The 19,438-nt window shown below is 41.6% G+C and overlaps 1 protein-coding gene across 1 annotated transcript in view; it reads left to right on the forward strand.

Moving 5' to 3' along the window:
- ADAM23 (ADAM metallopeptidase domain 23) overlaps positions 1–19,438 on the forward strand; it is a gene marked incomplete at its 5' end in the record, with an annotated part of 64,590 nt that overhangs the window by 42,461 nt on the left and 2,691 nt on the right. The window contains 2 exons of the mRNA XM_081856391.1: positions 3,277–3,388; positions 13,295–13,385. Of these exons, the coding sequence (XP_081712517.1) occupies positions 3,277–3,388; positions 13,295–13,385 (203 nt within the window). The remainder of the gene's footprint in view (positions 1–3,276; positions 3,389–13,294; positions 13,386–19,438) is intronic.

Genomic DNA, 19,438 nt, shown 5'->3' on the forward strand with positions numbered 1-19,438 from the left:
CCGCAGCAGCGGGGGAAGGCAATCCGCCCAGGGGGGCACCGCTGCGAGCTGCCCACTGAGTCTTCCTGGCAGACACAAGCCCCACGCTGCCGTTTCGGGTAGTGCGGGTCCCGAGGCACTGCGTCACTCCCAGGAGAGACGCATGGCTCAGGTACGCTGTAGTGCTGCCCCTCATGGTGTGCCATTTTGTCACCCCATTAGGGATGATACCCAGGGCGGGCTGCACCCTCCGCACCCCCCTTCCTACACCCCTGGCTTGAATTGTACAAAGGACTTCCAGCAGTCAGAGGGGGTGTTTGCATCTTTCTATCCATGAAGAAATAAGTTTTCATTCTCCACTCTGGCCAGTTGACTGTGGGCCTACTTTGCATTGGTCTGTGACTCACTTAAACTGCTGGTGCAGTCTAATATCACAGCAGTCTCAGGCCACTCTGCTTTCACTGTGGATTCCTTTGCATCTAATGCTTCTGTTTTGGACGTTTGCTGAGATGCAACTTGATCTTCTCCAAGCGCCTTTGTTTCTTTTTTGTTGCTTCTCTAAACCCCAAACTCATTACAAGCTTGACTTGTCTTCATCTCCTGGTGCTTCTTTTAGGAGATGTGTGTTGCAGCAGGTGGTTCCACAGAGCCGCACCTGCTTTTCTTCCCCTATGCTTATCTTGGAACTGCTTGAGTATATTCCATCTGATCGACAGACACCATAGAAAATGGTCCATTGTATTCACCTGAAAGGTGTCTGTCCCCATGTTGTTCAGTCTTCGTTCTCTGTCCTCAACTCTGCTGCATTTCCTGCCTTTGGGCATGAGGTGGCAGCATAGCCCATTTCATGGGCATATGTCCATGAAAACCACCTTTCAGGTGACTACAACAGACTGTTCTCTAACAGAGGAAATCCTATACCCAGTAGAGTGTTCCAGAGGTTAAGCACATGGGAGATTGCAAAGATCCCTGGGGTTGGCAAACTTCTGATCCCCTTCTGACCCCCTCTAGGCAAATGGTGAAGCTTTACTTAAGAGTAATATTATTATTATTATTTATTTATTTATTTATTTATTTATTTATACATACCCCGCCCATCTGGCTGAGTTTCCCCAGCCACTCTGGGCGGTTCCCAATCAAGTGTTAAAAACAGTACAGCATTAAATATTAAAGACTTCCCTGAACAGGGCTGCCTTCAGATGTCTTTTAAAGATAGGATAGCTGCTTATTTGCTTCACATCTGAAGGGAGGGTGTTCCACAGGGTGGGCGCCACTACTGAGAAGGCCCTCTGTCTGGTTCCCTGTAACCTCACTTCTTGCAATGAGGGAGTGGCCAGAAGGCCCTCGGTGCTGGATCTCAGTGTCCGGGCAAAACGATTGGGTGAAGACGCTCCTTCAGGTATACAGGACCAAGGCCATTTAGGGCTTTAAAGGTCAGCACCAACACTTTGAATTGTGCTTGGAAACGTACTGGGAGCCATTGCAGATCTCTCAGGACCGGTGTTATGTGGTCCCGGTGGCCACTCCCAGTCACCAGTATAGCTGCCGCATTCTGGATTAATTGCAGTTTCCGGGTCACCTTCAAAGGTAGCCTCATGTAGAGCGCGTTGCAGTAGTCCAAGTGGGAGATAACTAGGGCATGCACCATTCTGGCGAGACAGTCCACGGGCAGGTAGGGTCTTAGCCTGCATACCAGGTGGAGCTGGTAGACAGCCGCCCCGAACACAGAATTGACCTGCACCTCCATGGACAGCTGTGAGTCCAAAATGACTCCCAGGCTGCGCACCTGGTCCTTCAGGGGCACAGTTACCCCATTCAGGAGCAGGGAATCCCCCACACCCGCCCGCCCCCTGTCCCCCCAAAACAGTACTTCTGTCTTGTCAGGATTCAACCTCAATCTGTTAGCCGCCATGCATCCTCCAACCAAAGGAAGGGAAGTCCCACGGTAGTCTGGATGTCTCCTGCGTCCCACCCAGGGAATGGAACACGGGTCACTTTCTGTAAAGGCTCCTTCAGCTGGATGTGCAGGAGGCATCCAGCCTCACCCATTTCCTTTGGGCTTCTGAAACACATTTATGTAGAAGTCTGTACAGTCGTTTTCTGCTCATTTTGACGTGACAGGTTTGTGTCATGTGTGCCTTTGTTTCTTTGCCTCCCCTAATGCTCTCTCTTGCTTGCTCATGAGACTGGAAGTAGGGAGGAGCTGGCTGGTTTGTCAGAGTTTGATCATGTGTCACTATTTGTTCTGGACGGGGGGGGGGCGGCGCTCATCTCGCTTTATTGGCCGAGGGAGCCAGAGTACAGCTTCCAGGTCATGTGGCCAGCATGACTAAGCCGCTTCTGGTGAACCAGAGCAGCGCACGGAAACGCCGTTTACCTTCCCACCGGAGCAGTACCTATTTATCTACTTGCACTTTGACGTGCTTTTGAACTGCTAGGTTGGCAGGAGCAGGGACCGAGCAACGGGAGCTCACCCGTCGTGGGGATTCGAACGACTGACCTTCTGATTGACAAGTCCTAGGCTCTGTGGTTTAACCCACAGCGTCACCCGCGTCCCTAACCCACTGTAGCCTCCAGCAAAAGGAGCCTTCACAGCAAGTGACCAATGTTTCAGTTTCTGTTTATGCTGAAATGCAGCAATAGCATGTGAGTGTGAGTGCTTCAAAGCACACACTGAACCAGCCTCTGCACAAAACTCTATTTACATTAGTGAACATGCTTAAAGGAATGTGTATGCAGATCAAGTTCTCCTGCGGTCAGTAGAGCAGCATGCAGACCTGAGAGCATCTTTTTTTTCTAGTTCTAAAGTATAAATGGTAAAGGTAAGGGGACCCCTGACCAGTAGGTCCAGTTGTGGCCGACTCTGGGGTTGCGGCACTCATCTCGCTTTACTGGCCGAGGGAGCCAGCGTACAGCTTCCGGGTCATGTGGCCAGCATGACTAAGCCGCTTCTGGAGAACCAGAGCAGCGCACAGAAACGCCAGAGCCGTACCTATTTATCTACTTGCACTTTGATGTGCTTTCGAACTGCTAGGTTGGCAGGAGCAGGGACCGAGCAACGGGAGCTCACCCTGTCGTGGGGATTCGAACCGCCGACCTTCTGATCTGCAAGTCCTAAGCTCTGTGGTTTAACCCACAGTGCCACCCACGTCCCACAAAAATATAAATGGATATATAAATGGATAGTATAAATGGATTTCCCCCTAAATAGGACTACTTACTCTACCTAGGAACTTTAACAGATGAACCAAGCATATGATTATTTTTTATTATGTAGTGACACGATTTTTCTTTTAGGTATGCAGCAATGAAGCCACCTGCATTTGTAACTATACCTGGGCAGGGACAGATTGTAGCATGCATGACCCCAAAAGGAAAGAAGAAGCAGAGAAACCAAATGGACCAAAGGGTTTGTGTAATTTCAGTTTTTCTTCCCACCCCCAACTCTTATATAATTACATTTTTGAGCAGGAAAATTTGGAGCAAAGTGCCCATGCACAATGCAGGGGTGTGTGTGTGTGTGTGTGTTTCTAGGTAAATAGCATTTATGCTAGGTATGCTAGGTGAAAAGCATTTATGCTTTTACTTGTAGCGTTCCAGAGGTGCTCACAGAAAATCATTACCGACCGTGAAAACATTTTAGCTGTTGCCTTTTCTGTTTAATGACATAGATAATATAGGTAATATATTCTATTTGAAACCCATTGATAATCTTATATCCCAGTATGACAAGGGGTTTGTTTGTTGGTTATTTCTATTTTTGATACGTTATAACCATGAGAAGAACGCTTCAATCCTTTACTAAATGCAAATCTCTATTAGAGTTAAGTTCGGTATGGAGGACATCAAATGCCATTTACCACACAATCCTGTGCATGTCTATTGAGAATTAAGTCCTGTTTAGTACTGTGGGGACTTAGCAGGAGTAGCAAACAAAGTCCCAGTTCTGTTTCACAACAGCTTCCACTATCCCTTGCCATTGGTCATAGTGGCTGGGGCTAATGGGAGCTGGCACCATGTTGGCCACCCCTCTGCCGCCTTAAATGTTTTGCCCAGTTATGCTATGGAGTCCCTTCTTTCATATGACTTCCTGAAAGTTTTTTGTAGACTATATCGCTGAAGAAAAGTAACAAAAGCATCAAGAAATATTCCAAATGTTAATTATTCTTAATTTTTTTTCATGCTGAAATAGATCTTTGTTTTATTGTTGCGTGCTTAGCAGGCTTTAAAGTTTGGGGTTTTTTAAAAGCCCTTTGAATCTATTAACCATAGCATCCCGAAAACCCAGTACTAAAAAGTGAACCAGCCGTAGCTTGATTTTTTGTGGTTTTAAATTTTCTCATTTTCAGTGCACCCTGTTACATTTCCCATATTTTAACCTCTAGAATTTGGCAGACCGTTTTTTATTTACAATATAGTCCAGAATAGAGAAGATACTGTTTTTCAGTGTATGGATATTTTTCCTGGGTTGTGTTGGTTCGTTGTTGTGAGTATTTTGAAAATCTGTATTAGTACTTGAAGTTGATTAATGTATGGTAGATACACCACCGCATGCAGAATTTACAGTGCATGCATTTAATAATAACATTATCATTTTCTCTTAACCAAAGAAATAAATATTGGATCCTAGTGGTAATTCAGCATATTAAACTTTTAAAAGTTTTGTAAAATATTAAAGCAAAGTTTCCAGAGGAAGAAAGTTGGAAATAGTGCCTTGGTACCTCATTCAATTTGGGGAGCTGGCACCCCATGCTTACTGTAAATCTGTACACTGATCTTTTTCAAGGGCCTCCCAATAGTGAGCCACAACATAGGAAGAAGGATAAGTTAAAGCTATCTCTTTGTCCATTCTTACCACCTTCCTAAATGGATGGTCCAACAATATAGAATGTGCAATCCCTAGGGATTCTGTTCTCTAGTGGGAGGGGCAGTTGCCATCTTCCAGTTTTATTCCTCCTTAGGATACCGTTGGCAGACTTTCAGTGAGCCATTCCTGCTATGAGGTGAGTCTTTCTTTCCTGTTTCTAAACCCTTTTAGAAATAATAATAATAAAAGAAATGGGTTGGGAAATGCTTTGGGAATGTGTAAGAAAGAAGGGCATTTGTAACTTGGAACACAAAATGAATCAAGATCCTAGATTCAGGTTAATCGAGACCTGATGGAGAGAATGGAGGAGCCAGTCAGATTGAATGGGACCAATATGAGGAAGTGTGCTGTGTTGCATTAGGAAGAGAATTAAAACCAGGGTCCAAAGAAGAGACATGTGCTGTGTACATGGCAAAGAATTGTGCATACAAGCCAGGACTTTGATTCTCAATTTCACCGTAGCAGTTCTCAATGCTGAAGAGCAGTTTGAAAGGCAGCTTTTATCTTTGGCAGTGAGGTGTGCTAATACATAACTGGGCAGCAAAACTCTGTTTGCATATCCATACTTGCTTGCATACTTTTCTTGTATCCCAGTGAAAAAATTCCCGGTGATGGTCCATTATCTAAGGATCAAAATGCCCTAGATCTGAAAAGATAATCTACTTTTGAGTTATACTCTGCAGCATTCCAGCATAGGCCACTAATTTATTATTTTACTTCTTCATAGCCAACCAGTTACTTATTTAAAAGCATTCGTGAAACAAAAATATTTTCTGAAAGAAGTAGGTCAGAAACCATGCTTAAGGTTAAGGTGATATGGATTCTGTTATGAGAACCTTAAACCTGTTTAGCTGTATTTGGGACTTATGAATAGGTGAACATATAAAATTATCTTCTGAAATCAGAGTGCATTCGACATTCAGACAAAAATATCAAACTCTTTCATTGCATAAGATTTTTCTCTGCTCTCCCTATCTTTAAAATTGTGAGCATTCAGCAAAACCTAAACAAGATCTTCAAAGAAGTACTGTATCTGTTAAATGTTTAACCATGTAAATCAGGAAAAAAACAAATTTGTAGGGGTTTTTTTTTAGATTTGTCTTATAGATAAATTGTCTTATCAATTATAATACCATATATTTATGCATTTTTAATTATCAGATGTTATATAAACCAGTAAGTTATGTTAAGATAATTGATTAACTTCTATTCCTGGTGCATAATTGCATTTCTGTCAGAACTTATCATCCATCAGTTGCTTTTTCATTTTCCTGTATTTCAGGATCTAAAATCAGTGTCAGTTTCAGATATAGATAAATACACTTAACTCTGAAATATATAATCAGCCAGAAGGTCCCTAATGGATTATAATAAAAGTTAATTTCCTGAAAAAGCAAATTTTCAGTGGGCTATGGTAAGAAATTTAACTGTGAAATCAGGATAATTTGCCAACATTTTGTAATCAGATATCCATATTTCCCAAATTCATCTAAGAATAGAGCTTCCATCTAAAACACAATTTACATTCAAAAAATCTTTACCCTTCTAGTTGTTTCTGTAGTTGTCTCTAACCAAAACTACAAAATTAGGCATTAGAATGGAGGTCCCATGGTTTTTGTTCTAAATTGTAGTTCAAACACATCAAGCCCAACCCATTTGAACTTTAACATATGAGAGACAATGTTTTATTCTTTCATGGAATGGCTTCCTATCTCTGTGAATGAAATAATCAGTACAAGTAATGAGTCACAGAGATAAAAACCAAATTATGAATAATGATTGCATTTTTTGTTTTTTAAAAGTCATGATAGGTTTATTTAAAAAACAAAATGTTATGTGTAAACACTATGGATAAATTGAAATATACCTTCTTTCATTTCTAAGCGTGATAAAGATAGAAGGAATTTATTCAAAAAAAGAAATAAACTGCATTCAATATAATAGTTGGGACTCTTGAAGATGAATAAAGGTCAAGAAAAATTATAGGGTGGTGTTCAAATAACATCCTTAAGGACTTGTGCATGGTCAGTGGAAGTTTTGACCTACACTACATAATAAATGGTTTTTGAACCTTTGGTCACTACTAAAAGATGATTGCATGCAACACAGAATTCAAAGCATTGCTGACCTTAAAAACTAGTAATACAGTTCTTTAATCCTGGCCCTACTTTTTCAAGAGTTCTTGTCCCCAAACAATTACATATTTGGGCGTTACGTAATAGACCAAAATGAAAAGAGAGGCCCAAAGTCATGCCACTAATCTTGGTGTGCTAAAGAAGTATGTTTTCTGGGTAGCTTGTAGGAAAGATAAGAAATTTGATTTCATTTGTGCTGGATTCTGGAGACAGTAGAGGAAGGTAGAAAGCAGAGCTGAGACCTCCCTTCTCTTTAAGAATGAGCTAAATAGGTAATTAAGCGTCTTCAGACATGTGCAACATCTATTAATTCCATTGTTTCCACTTGGAAATGTATTAAAAGTTAAAAATAAACTAGTGGTCTTTTTATTTGTTTCTAACATTTCCTTGCTGTTCCCTGCAATCATAAGTAGGCCTTATAATGAAAAATGACAACATAGAAACCTTTAGAGAAAGTGGTAGCCATGAAGTTTATATGATGCACAAGTTTGGTACATCTTCCAGTAACATTGCTACTTGGAATGCTGTATTCCCATAAAATTGGTCAAGATGCTTCGCCTTGCATAACGAAACGTAAGGTGCAGTGAAGAATACACCTGGAATCAAAGGACAAATTCGGCCCATAGTAAGAGAGCGCAAGGAATTTTCAGCCGTGTTTCTAAAAGACTCATAAATGTAAACAATGCATTTCTCGTGCTTTATTGGTCGGTATGCAGTATACCTGTGATGTTACAAAATAGTTTCGTTATTTGTGAAGGTTTAAAAATCGTGTCCCCTCTTAAAATGGAAATGGGTACTATATTGCGTAGGCTGAGAAAATGTTTATAAACTCTGGAAGGCGCAAGCCATGGAGGGCATTGCCATAGAGCTTTAGTGGCCTTTGGCGATATGCATATCAGCCGTTCATTCGTTACAACAGGAGACCCATGCACACACCTCCCATTTACAGTCTATCCCCCTCTTCCCCAGAATCCTGGCCACTTGTTCTCAGAGCAAGTAACCCTACATGCCAGACCGTGTTAAGGAAAGGGATGGCTGCCTTAATATATATAGAACATGAATGGTTTTCTTTTTTTCTTTTAATGACCAGTGTGTTGCAGTATATGGAGCTGAACGCCAGCTTGGGTGGGGGGGGAGTAAGGAGAATATGGAACTCCAATGAGCCCTATGCCATTTCCATTCCCCCGCATGTGGCTGCACCCATGGGGGTACGGATCACACCTATTACTTACAAAGCACTGCTCAGTTACAAAATAGAGGCAGCTTTTAAATAGGGGACGTGCATCACATTCAGGCAAATATAATCTCTGATAATTCCGTAATTCTAAATGGCTGTAAAAATCAAATGAAAGAAAGTATTTTTTTATCATTTTGGGGTGCCATTTAAAATTCTTCTTTTCAGACATCTTCTGTGTACATGATGACTTGCTTTTTAAAAAGTGTTCCCTTTTCCCTCTATACAGTGAGCATGGCCACTAACAGACTTATAGGTGCAGTGGCAGGGACCATTCTGGCTCTGGGGGTGATTTTTGGAGGCACAGGGTGGGGAATAGAGTAAGCATATTTCTTAGTCTAAGAGTTTCATGTTTGGTGCCTAGTGTGTGAGGTAACTGTACGCATCTGAGCCCTCTGTGTACTATCCCATTAGCTTTGTGTTCTGTGGTGACCGTATTTGTCATGTGATTTGGATGTCTGTGTCATGTGATATGCTCATGCAGTGTTTAACCCTCTCCTGTCTGGGACAATGTGGGGCATAAAACAATGTATGTGAATCTTATATAAGGCAGTTCGATGTTTACATGTTTTCTATGCTCTAAATTATATAAAAAGATTTTTAAAAAAAATTAAAAAAATTAGTCATTGCCAAATGCTTTCTAACAGACAACTTAGACTATTTGATAAAATTTGGTTTATTGCCATTGGAATTAAGTGTAACAGCACGTAAACAATCCAAGTTGAATAATAAGAAAGTAGAACAATAGCCAGCTTTTAATAACTGTTGACTCTTCTTTCTTTAGGGTTTTTAGTAGTCCTAGACCAATAGTGTTCCATGTTCCATGTTATGCTCTGATTCAGTAGGGAAGCTCTGTACATGACAACAGGCTTCTGCACATTAAGCCAACAGATAAACAGATATTACTGCTGAATGTGCAGCCTCATCTGTACCACAGTGCTCATCTGGCCTGGCTAGAGTTGTCTTTTGATGTTTATCCAAAGTCATCTGTTACACGTGTCTAAAGATGGATTGGGGCTTTAAAACTATGGATATTTGCTATATTATTTTGAGATAGATCAGTTTCTGTTATGAACACATTGATTGACATTTATGCCATCGATCCTTGGGATTAGAAATAGATATGGGATAAAATCATTTGATATTCTTTGTGGAAATATATCACAGACCAGGTTTAACCTTTCACTGCAGTTATTTCTTTTTGCTTCTTTTCATTTTTAACAGTGAGCAACTCACCTGCATTTTGCTGACTGTTCTCTGGAACATGATCTCTTTTTTTAATAGGGTCAACAAGTTATTTTGCTCCTGTAATTTCTATAATAATTTTAAAATGTATCTGCACACTCTGTGTATCAGCCTCAGGTTATATAACGGCAGGAAGTGACAAGGACACTGGTTTCGTATATCCACGATTTTCTATCATTTGTCTTACATTAATGACAGTAGAGTTTGTATTATTAATTATTATTATTATTATTATTATTATTATTATTATTATTATTATTAAAAAAGGAGTTAAGGAAGTTCATAGAAAGTAGGTTTCCCATCTGCTCCGCACTTCCCCTAAGAGGAAGGAGGCTGGTTTGAGGAGAAGAAGGAAACTTAACATTGCATGAATTTCCTTAACTGTGAATCCTACACATTGTCTACTCATAAGCGAGCCCTGTTAATTTGAGTGGGACTCCCAGGTAGGCGCCTATAAGATTTGCAGCCACTGATTTATCAAAGCCCAGTTTGGGGCGTTTCCCCCATCCTAGAAGTCCCTCTGCCCTTCGTTCTGGAGGGATATCCCCCCCATCGTCGCTAAGTAATGCAGGGAAGGGAGGCAAGAGGAACCATTCCTCCTGTGTATGTATTTAAATTAACTTACTTCAATACGCACATAGTTATTTCTGGCAATAACGATTAGAACAATCTGAATTTTTCAAAGTCTTCTTTGATCTGGAAATTAAGCAAAAAGGCAGAGAAAGCAGGTAGAGAGAAACAAATTTTGCATGATAAAGGAACCCAAGCTCACCTCATTTCCACTGGCAACTCCTAGGAAGGCTGTGGAATTGCCTTTGGAGTGATAATCCAGGCTTAATCCAGACAAGACTGAGGGGCTAGAGGTGGGGAAGCTGGCTGATCTAGGAGGAGTGACATGACTTGGACTGCACTCCTCCAAAGGACCAGCTTTGGGGGTTGGCTGTGGAAGTGTAGGTGAGGTCTATGGCTAGGAATGCCTTTTAGCAGCATTACATTAGTTTGTGTGGGCAAAAGTTCCTTCGGATAACTCAATCCCAAACACATCGAAGGCTTTAAAGATTTAAGACAGCATTTTGAGTCGGGTCTGAAAATACACAGGTGACCAGTGCAGCTGATACAGATGCTCCACTCATCTTCCTCTCATCAGCAACCAAACAGCAGCATTCAATACCAGTTGAAGTTCAGACTGTCCTCAAGGCAGTACCATGCACATCACATTTCAGCCTTAACTGGTGACTGCTGCATAGATTGGCAAGGTCCAATCTCTCCAGAACAGTGTTGCTATGTGATCAGCATCGATTTCCTTATAGGCAAATTCCAATTCTTGGGTGGTAGAAAGTAATCTTCAGTTCTAGAGTCCACCACATGTTTTATGCCTGCAATTTTTGTCTGCTTAACAATTTCTGGAATGTGTGCATAGAGGTGCCCAGTGTATTTGTTTTATACAGCGTTTGCTTTCTCCTCTGTTTATAGCCACATTTGGCAAAGATTTGTTTTTTGGCAACAAACGAGGTCTGCTTTTGTGTCAATAATCCTTGTATAGTTGCAGAATATCTGAAACACCAAACTCATAACAAAATACAGATTATAAAAACATAACCTTTGCTCTACTATCTTTTTTATTTATTTATAATGAAGGTTACAAATCCTTCCAAGACGAATTTACAGTTAGCATTGAAATAAATTCTTTAAAACCACAATAAACAATATCAACACATAAAGTCAGCAGCATCCTTTCCCACAGGGCAGTTGGTGACAGGTGGGCTTTTGAGTGATGGAGTAGAAGAGTCCAGATGGAGTAGGGTTATTGGCCCATTTGCTTGGTTGGGTCCTTCCCACAAGGCAGTTGGTGGGGTGAGAGAGAGACCATCTAGAGCAGGCTCCAGGAATCCCTCCCATGGGGCAACTGATGGTGGACGAGCCTGTGGGAAGGTGAGGAAGATATTTCACCTGGAGCGTTCTTTGATTTTTTTTTCAACCTGCCTTCCTGGAACTCACTCCAATGCAGCAAGGGTGAGTCTGGTGAAGTGATGGGGTTCTCTGCAGAGATTGCCTTTGGGCATGGTCCTTTTAGCAGGGGGAGATAACGCAGCCAGCGCTTGATCACGAGCAGGTAGAATGTCTCATGCTATATTTGCACAGATGGACAACTGGACAGTGTCGTTCTTACTGCATTGGTTATATTTTGTGGGGAAAGTGATATCAAGCAGCTCACACACCCCGCCCCCCACTCCCTGTCCCCCAACAGGTAATAAAATCAGATGTTCCTGTGCTAACCCTCTATATCCAGGAGGGGAAGGGATCTAGGGATAAATTTCCTGCTCCTGGGCATTAGGACCAGGACTAAAGTAAAGTAAAAAAGCCAATGCAATTCTGGGCTGCATCAATAGGAGTATAGCATCTAGATCAAGGGAAGTAATAGTGCCACTGAATTCTGCTCTGGTCAGACCTCACCTGGAGTACTGTGTCCAGTTCTGGGCACCACAGTTCAAGAAGCACACTGACAAACTGGAACGTGTCCAGAGGAGGGCAACCAAAATGGTCAAAGGCCTGGAAACGATGCCTTATGAGGAACGGCTAAGGGAGCTGGAGAAGAGGAGGTTAAGGGGTGATATGATAGCCATGTTCAAATATATAAAAGGATGTCACATAGAGGAGGGAGAAAGGTTGTTTTCTGCTGCTCCAGAGAAGCGGACACGGAGCAATGGTTCCAAACTACAAGAAAGAAGATTCCACCTAAACATTAGGAAGAACTTCCTGACAGTAAGAGCTGTTTGACAGTGGAATTTGCTGCCAAGGAGTGTGGTGGAGTCTCCTTCTTTGGAGGTCTTTAAGCAGAGGCTTGACAATCATATGTCAGGAGTGCTCTGATGGTGTTTCCTGCTTGGCAGGGGGTTGGACTCGATGGCCCTTGTGGTCTCTTCCAAATCTATGATTCTATGATTCTATGGTTGCTTGCTCCACAAAATGATTTCAAGCAGGTGACAATATTTGGCTTCTCAGTGTTGCAAAGCCTACATTTTCTTTAAAATATTGGTGCTACTGTTTAAATGTGAATTGTTAGCAGCAGCATGCAAACAGCATACAGCAATATAAACAGAAAGTCTTAAACCCTATGTAGATATGCTTTTTCTCCTTGTTCCCTGGGTGGTGCTCTTTTGTTATTAGGACCAGGTATACTGAAACTAATCTCACAGCATAATGTTCTTTACAAAATTCATGTACTCTGATAAACAGTGACATTCTCTCATCGATGCACCTGGAGAGTGAAGGGGTCAAAAAGAATGGGCTCTTGGACCCATTATTTGCCCCTGCTTGCTCCACTTCTGTGGTTGCTTCTTCTCCGAAAGTAATTCAAACACTGTTAGAGATTGGATATACTGTAAGCTTTTTAAAACAGTTGACTGTCTTATCAAAGCAAAAAAACAGCAAAAACACCCTATGACTTCTAATATTTGAATGTTGCAGCATGGTTAGGTATATGTAATAGTAATAAGTTTGGATGCATTTGAACTGGAGTTGGGAATTTCAGTAACAGCAGATATTCTGGTAAGGAATTAATTTGGAAATGCAAACAGGGTGGTATCCAACTAAAACATACTTGGAATTGGCCCATTAAAATCAGTGGAATAAGTCCATTGATTTCAGTGGGTTTATTCTGTGTATTCATGTTTGAGCAAGAGAGAGATTAAATAAGTTTGGCCCTTTTGACAATGTTTGTTTAAAGTAATTGAATAGCACACTTATTTAAAATTGCTTGATTACATTTCCCTTGATGTGAATTAATTAAGTGGTTGGTTCTTATGTCTTTCTTCCCATAATCCTTTGTCACAGGTCCTAGCGCCACCAATCTTATAATAGGCTCCATCGCTGGTGCCATCCTGGTAGCAGCTATTGTCCTTGGGGGGACAGGATGGGGCTTTAAGTAAGCAATGCCGCATGTCTTCTCTTCAGTGGCTATGGCATATCTCTCTTCTGCTTACATCACTAAATTTTGAGTTCCTGCTACAAGATCTCCAGTAATATTTTACTGTAATAAATCTGTGTTTAGTGAAAGGGCTAAAATATGCCTTACAAAATCTCAAAGTTGTCACCAGGATGCAAAGTTGTCAAAATAGCAAAACCAGTAGATTAAGATTAATGGCCTCAATGAATGTGAGCCAAAATGCTGATTTAAAATGGGGAAAGTACAGTGGTACCTTGGTTTACGAACTTAATCTGTTCCGGAAGTCCGTCCTTAAACCAAAGCATTCTTAAACCAAGGCGTGCTTTCCCATAGCAGCGGGGGACTCAATTTACAAATGGAAAACACTCAACAGGAAGCGGAATATGTTCTGCTTCCAAGGCAAAGTTCACAAATCAAAACACCTACTTCCGGGTTTGCCACATTCTTAATCCAAGTTGTTCATAAACTAAGCTGTTCTTAAACCAAGGTACCACTGTACTGTTTATCTGCTTGTGCTGTTATAAACACCTTATAGGAACTTTCCCATTATGGTAGGAATTCTAGAGTCTAGATGTACCTGCGCCTGAAGATGCCCAGATATCCAGGAACTAGAATATAAAAATATACACCAGATTGACAAATTGTATGAATTTGCACCTTCTCAGGGGATCTCTTCCAGTAGTAAAGCACTTTTCAGTGAGCTGCTTTAATCATGCAAAGTACAGCCCTGAAGGTTGGTTTCTCATTACAAGTCTGCTGGCAGCCTGCCCTCTGCATTCACAGCAGGCATGGAATGATCAACCTAGTTGTCTGAACTGATTTTTAGAGCAAAATTAGAAAATATGGAGAATGCATGGCTGTTGTCCTGTAAGCAATAGTTGGTATCAATGCAGCACCTTGGCATGACCTTGTCTTTTGAAAGTTTCTTTGTCCTCTGTGCTTCTGCTTAGCTGCTGCTTGCTAGCACAAGGGAATTTTCAGCACAGTGAAGCCATGTCGTGCATGTTATCTTGCTAGAAGTAACACAAAGCATTGGAGGGGAGGGAGGGAGATGGTGCTGATGGGTTCTCAATAGGCGTGCATTCTCCATCGTGCTAGTTCTGCTGTTGAAGACAGTTGTTATATACAAAGGAATTTCATTGTTGTTATATTACAAAGGAATTTCAGAAATAGACTGGAAAGAGAAGCTGCTGAATTGCAACTTATTACCAAACTTAAAACCATGGAGAGACCTGGTCTGAACAAAGACATTGGATTCTTATCTCATTATACATGACAAAGCCATTTTTCACCTTCTCACCCCTTGCTTTTTCCTGTAAGACCTATTGCAGTCGTTAAGAGTCGTCAACAGGCTCATCACAGCTATCTGCCAATCACCCAATCCCACCACCCTTCTGAGTAATACCCCTCCCCACCTTCTCACTATATAGAAGGGTCTGGTGACTTCTGTTTCAGTGTATCTGAAGAAGTGTGCATGCACACGAAAGCTCATACCAAGAACTAACTTAGTTGGTCTTTAAGGTGCTACTGGAAGGAATTTTTTTATTTTGTTATATACAAATGCATTTAAAAGATGAAAAACCGCTTTGGGTAAGGGAAAGGTTGAGACCTAACTCCTTCCCTGCCAGTCTCTACTCAAACTATATATTCCCTTCTCCTCCCCACCCCCAACAGCTTCCCCCACTGTAAGGTTTTGAAAGTACATTTGCTAAAGCATTGAGATGACAAAAAATTAAGGCATACTTGTCAGTGCCTGGTGAGTTTATGGAAATTCGATTGCAATCTCTGTTACTCTTTTGAGAAATCCTTTTTCTCAGAGAGTTTACTTGGGAACCATCCCTTTCATTTATAAGATAACAGCTAACATTAAGATGCTGTGAGATGTGAACCGCCCTATGGATGAAGGGCAGTATAATAAGTAAATAAATATGTTTCACCAGTTGTAATTAGAAGTGAAGATTACTGTGATGCAATAGTCCAACAGCATAATAATAACAACATCAAATTTTTATTTATATCCCCCCCTCCCCAGCCGAAGCCGGGCTCAGGGCGGCTAACAACAATAAAATAATACAACATTCTTAAATCATTTCATTATAAAATTAATTCAGTTCAAATTGATGGCAACCATTGGGCTAGAGTTCTGTGAAGATTGCCAAAGGAGGGAGTCAGGCTGTGCCTTGGTCAAAGGCCTGGTGGAACAGCTCTGTCTTGCAGGCCCTGCGGAAAGATGTCAAGTCCCGCAGGGCCCTAGTCTCTTGTGACAGAGCGTTCCCCCAGATCGGGGCCAAGGCCAAAAAAGCCCTGGCTCTGGTTGAGGCCAGCCTAACCTCCCTGTGGCCCAGGACCTCCAAGATGTTTTTGTTTGAAGACCGTAAGGTCCTCCGTGGGACATACCAGGAGAGGCGGTCCCGTAGGGTCCTAGGCCGTATAGGGCTTTCTTAAGGACACCAAGATGGCTTCCTCTATTGTAGTATTAGAAGCATCTTCTCTATCTCTTTGCACACGCTTCCTACCAGATGGCTCTTGCTGTCAGTATCTGACAGCACAGATCATCTGGGGAGAGAAGGAAACACTTGGATTTGTCTAAGTTCTCCCTTTCTGCATTGCAGGGGGTTGGACTGGATGTCCCTCAGGGTCCCTTCCACCTCTTCAATTCTATGATTCCACCTCCTCCTACCCTTCCCATTCGGTAGATGATCCGCACTATCTTTCACTATATATAGCATTGTAGTTTGGGGAAGGTTCTGTGAATGCAGCAGCTACAATTACTGTTGCTAGGATTGCCTAAGAGCCACATTCGTTGGCGGCCCAACCTTCTGCGGGGCTCGTGCCAGATTCCACACATACTCTTGCCTAAGCACACACACACACACACACACGCGCGCGCACACACACACACACACACACACACACACACCCTGTTGCTGATCTGCACAAAGCAGGTGTTATCACACTCTCCGCTCATCAAATGATCAAGCTGATATTTGTGGAGTGGGTGATTTGCATGTCTTTCAAGGTACTGGGCTCTGCCCACCCTAGTGCAGTGTCTACATAAAAATAATTATTTTGCCGCTGCCACCAAAATTGTGGAGTCTTGGTGGCTGAGCAGAAATAAATTGTTCAGAGGTTGGATTAGGTCCCCAAACTTTATGCCATTCTTCATGCCATTCAAAACATTCACTCGAAGGTGTTAGTTTTATTGAGATGAACCCATTAAATTAATAAACCACCCATTATCCATTCTGAACCACCTGTGATTTATTATCATTCACAAATGCTCTCAATCTTTCAATATAAATAGTCATAAAGAGTTACGCTAAGATGGTATTGCTTGAGCATTTATTTATCACGTCGTTTTTTTACATACAGAATTATGACATAAATTCAGATCTGATCAATATTGCAGTTTACATACAATCAGGAAATATAATGCTTACCTAAAACCAACATTCAGTTTGTGTAACTGATCAGTTATTGGAGCTCAGATCCATGAGGCAAATTACTTGCCTCTTAATGGAGTTCTAAGCTTTCCATGGAAGTTTGTGCATATTGAGACTCTGTATCACGGTATCACCATAGTAAAATAATAAGTCTTTGTTGTATGTGTTGAATATAGAAAATTGGCACAAAACCCCATCAGTGAAGTACATATAAAAGATTCAAATTTTGACTTCAGGCACATATATTTCTATTTTAATAAAGAATGTGTGGGGGTTTGTGTGTGATTGTGTGTGTGTCAATGTACTTACTGGGTTATTAAACTTCATGACCTTTAATTTTGCCACTGATATTTTAAAAGTGAATAAAGCAAAGTCTGTGTTTAAATGAAGGCTTAAGCCATACCAGCCCTCCCTCCCAATTTCCTTATAAACCACATAATACTATATTGATCCTTTTGACTTTTGTCCATGCACACTTTAGTCATTCATCTGTAGCATATATTTCCCACTTAGATAATACTTTGCATCCTGTGTGTCATTCTAGTGTACAATATATATACAACGAAATAATTTGGTTCCCCGGTATGGACAACGGTTCACTATAAGTATCACAATAGTTCTCTTATTAATTTAAAATGAAAGTATTTTATTCTGTAGCAGAACCTCAAATATGATGGCCTCGCCTAGCTCACAGCTTGAAGTGCATGTTTCTTTGGGGTAAAACTGAAAGAAGTATTCACTGTGTGGAAGAGGCCTAGCCCAGGTAGGCCTCCTTATTTTTTGCTGCTTCATTGAGTATGTGTGAGGGTTATTGTGGAGCCGAGAATGCTTATGATAATTTGGTAGGAATGGAAGAAAGAAAATTCACTGCAAAGCAGCGGGACACGGCTCTGGTTTCAAAGGTTTTGATGGTGTCTGTGTTTCAGAGCCGTATCCAACACAGCAGGCACAGAACCATACATTTAGTTTATGAATACTCATTTTTCTGAACTTTATTTGGGTTTGGATCCCGATATGTGCAAGCAGAAGGCCACTCACTCCAGCAGAGCTTTCCTTGGCCCCTTGTCTACATTGCAGCCCAGCATCTTCTGAAAAGCCACTTCTGATTATCTGAACAGAATGGGAGAGGGGGCATGGGGGCCTGCAGAGGGAGGAGGCTGGTGAAATTCAAGAGGAGGCAAGGAGTGGCTTTTCAGGCGGCCCAGAGGACCCCACTGAGGACAAAAAGGGTAGGAAATGTCTGCTTAAGCAGTCTTCTGCTCATGCAGGTCCCGATACAAACCATTTTGTATCCAGTCTTCAGATTTTAAAGTAATACTGTTCAGTTGAACAGTACAGATTTAGGTGTTCATATAAGAACTTTTTGATCTGTTTTCTCAACTGTGAAAGGTTTCATTTAAATGACCTTTCTGTTTAACATTTCTAGACACAACCAATTTTTCTGATAATTTCATTTATGATTTTCCCAAACGTTTTGCCCTAAGCAGCCTTATAATAGAGAACAACATAATGTTGATGATATTGTATGGGTCCCCTGAGAACATAAGAAGGACCAGCCCCCAGCCCCCAGTTTCTATGTGTGCACCCATAAACGACTGAAATACGTGTGCATGGTTTTTACAATCCTTTTAATTAAAACAAACAAACTTGAATTCTTTGTAGCATAGATAGTTGGAGAGAATTGTACTGAGACGCTGTGCATGATGGAATATGTACATTATTCTTTTTTAGCAGTATCTTCTCTCTTGCGGTGTGATGTGGCAGGTACATGTCAAAGTGTTTTTAGTGTACGTGCTAAGGCAGGAAGGGAATCAGTCTTGACCTCATGCAGGGTGAAGAAGCAGCACTGTGTTTTTGTAAGACTGGCAGTGTTGCTCAATTTCTATCTCTGTAATACATTGTGCAGAGGTTTGCCCTCTCCCTTCCTCTCTTTGTACCAGAGATGGTACAACTTCTTTGTTTGTGGGAGACTATATTCTGTTTTCCTGACTGTTGCTCAGGGGCTGGAAGCATTGACCTCAGTAATGAGGCTAACTCCATCAGTAAGAATATAACTCTGCAGGGCATGTAGGCAGGCACAGGTGTGGCAACACATTGAAAATCTAAATGATTGGTGTATCATTGAAGTGTGTCCCTCAGGAGCCACATGAATTTGCTTGAGTAGCAAGATTTGCCCTGTGGACTGTTGGCAACCAGCTCTTTAAATCATGAATGAGCAACCTCTGGCCCATAGGTATAGTTAGGCCCACCCCAGGTCCCAGTTTGGCCTGTGAGGCTGTTTCCCCAAAGCCACACCCATCCACTCTGAACCTGGCATCACATGGGCAGCTACGACGGAACAGTTGCGAGCCTTAACGTCTGATCAGCTGATGGATCATGACAGCAAGCTGCTGTAGTGCAGCCGATGGAAAGCATAATAAACATTTGAGGGCTGATTGTGTACCAGTAGAATAATCCTGGGTGGTTTTAAAAGCTGCTGAAGGTGTGAAAACTCAGATCACTCCAGTTTGCTTGCCATGATCTCACATCATGCAATTAAGCCATACATTTTGCAAATAAGGGAAGACCACAAGCCTTGTTTCATTGTTG

This window comes from Podarcis erhardii (genome assembly GCF_964252035.2).
Source record: "Podarcis erhardii genome assembly, chromosome: 1".
Taxonomy (NCBI): Eukaryota; Metazoa; Chordata; class Lepidosauria; order Squamata; family Lacertidae; genus Podarcis; species Podarcis erhardii.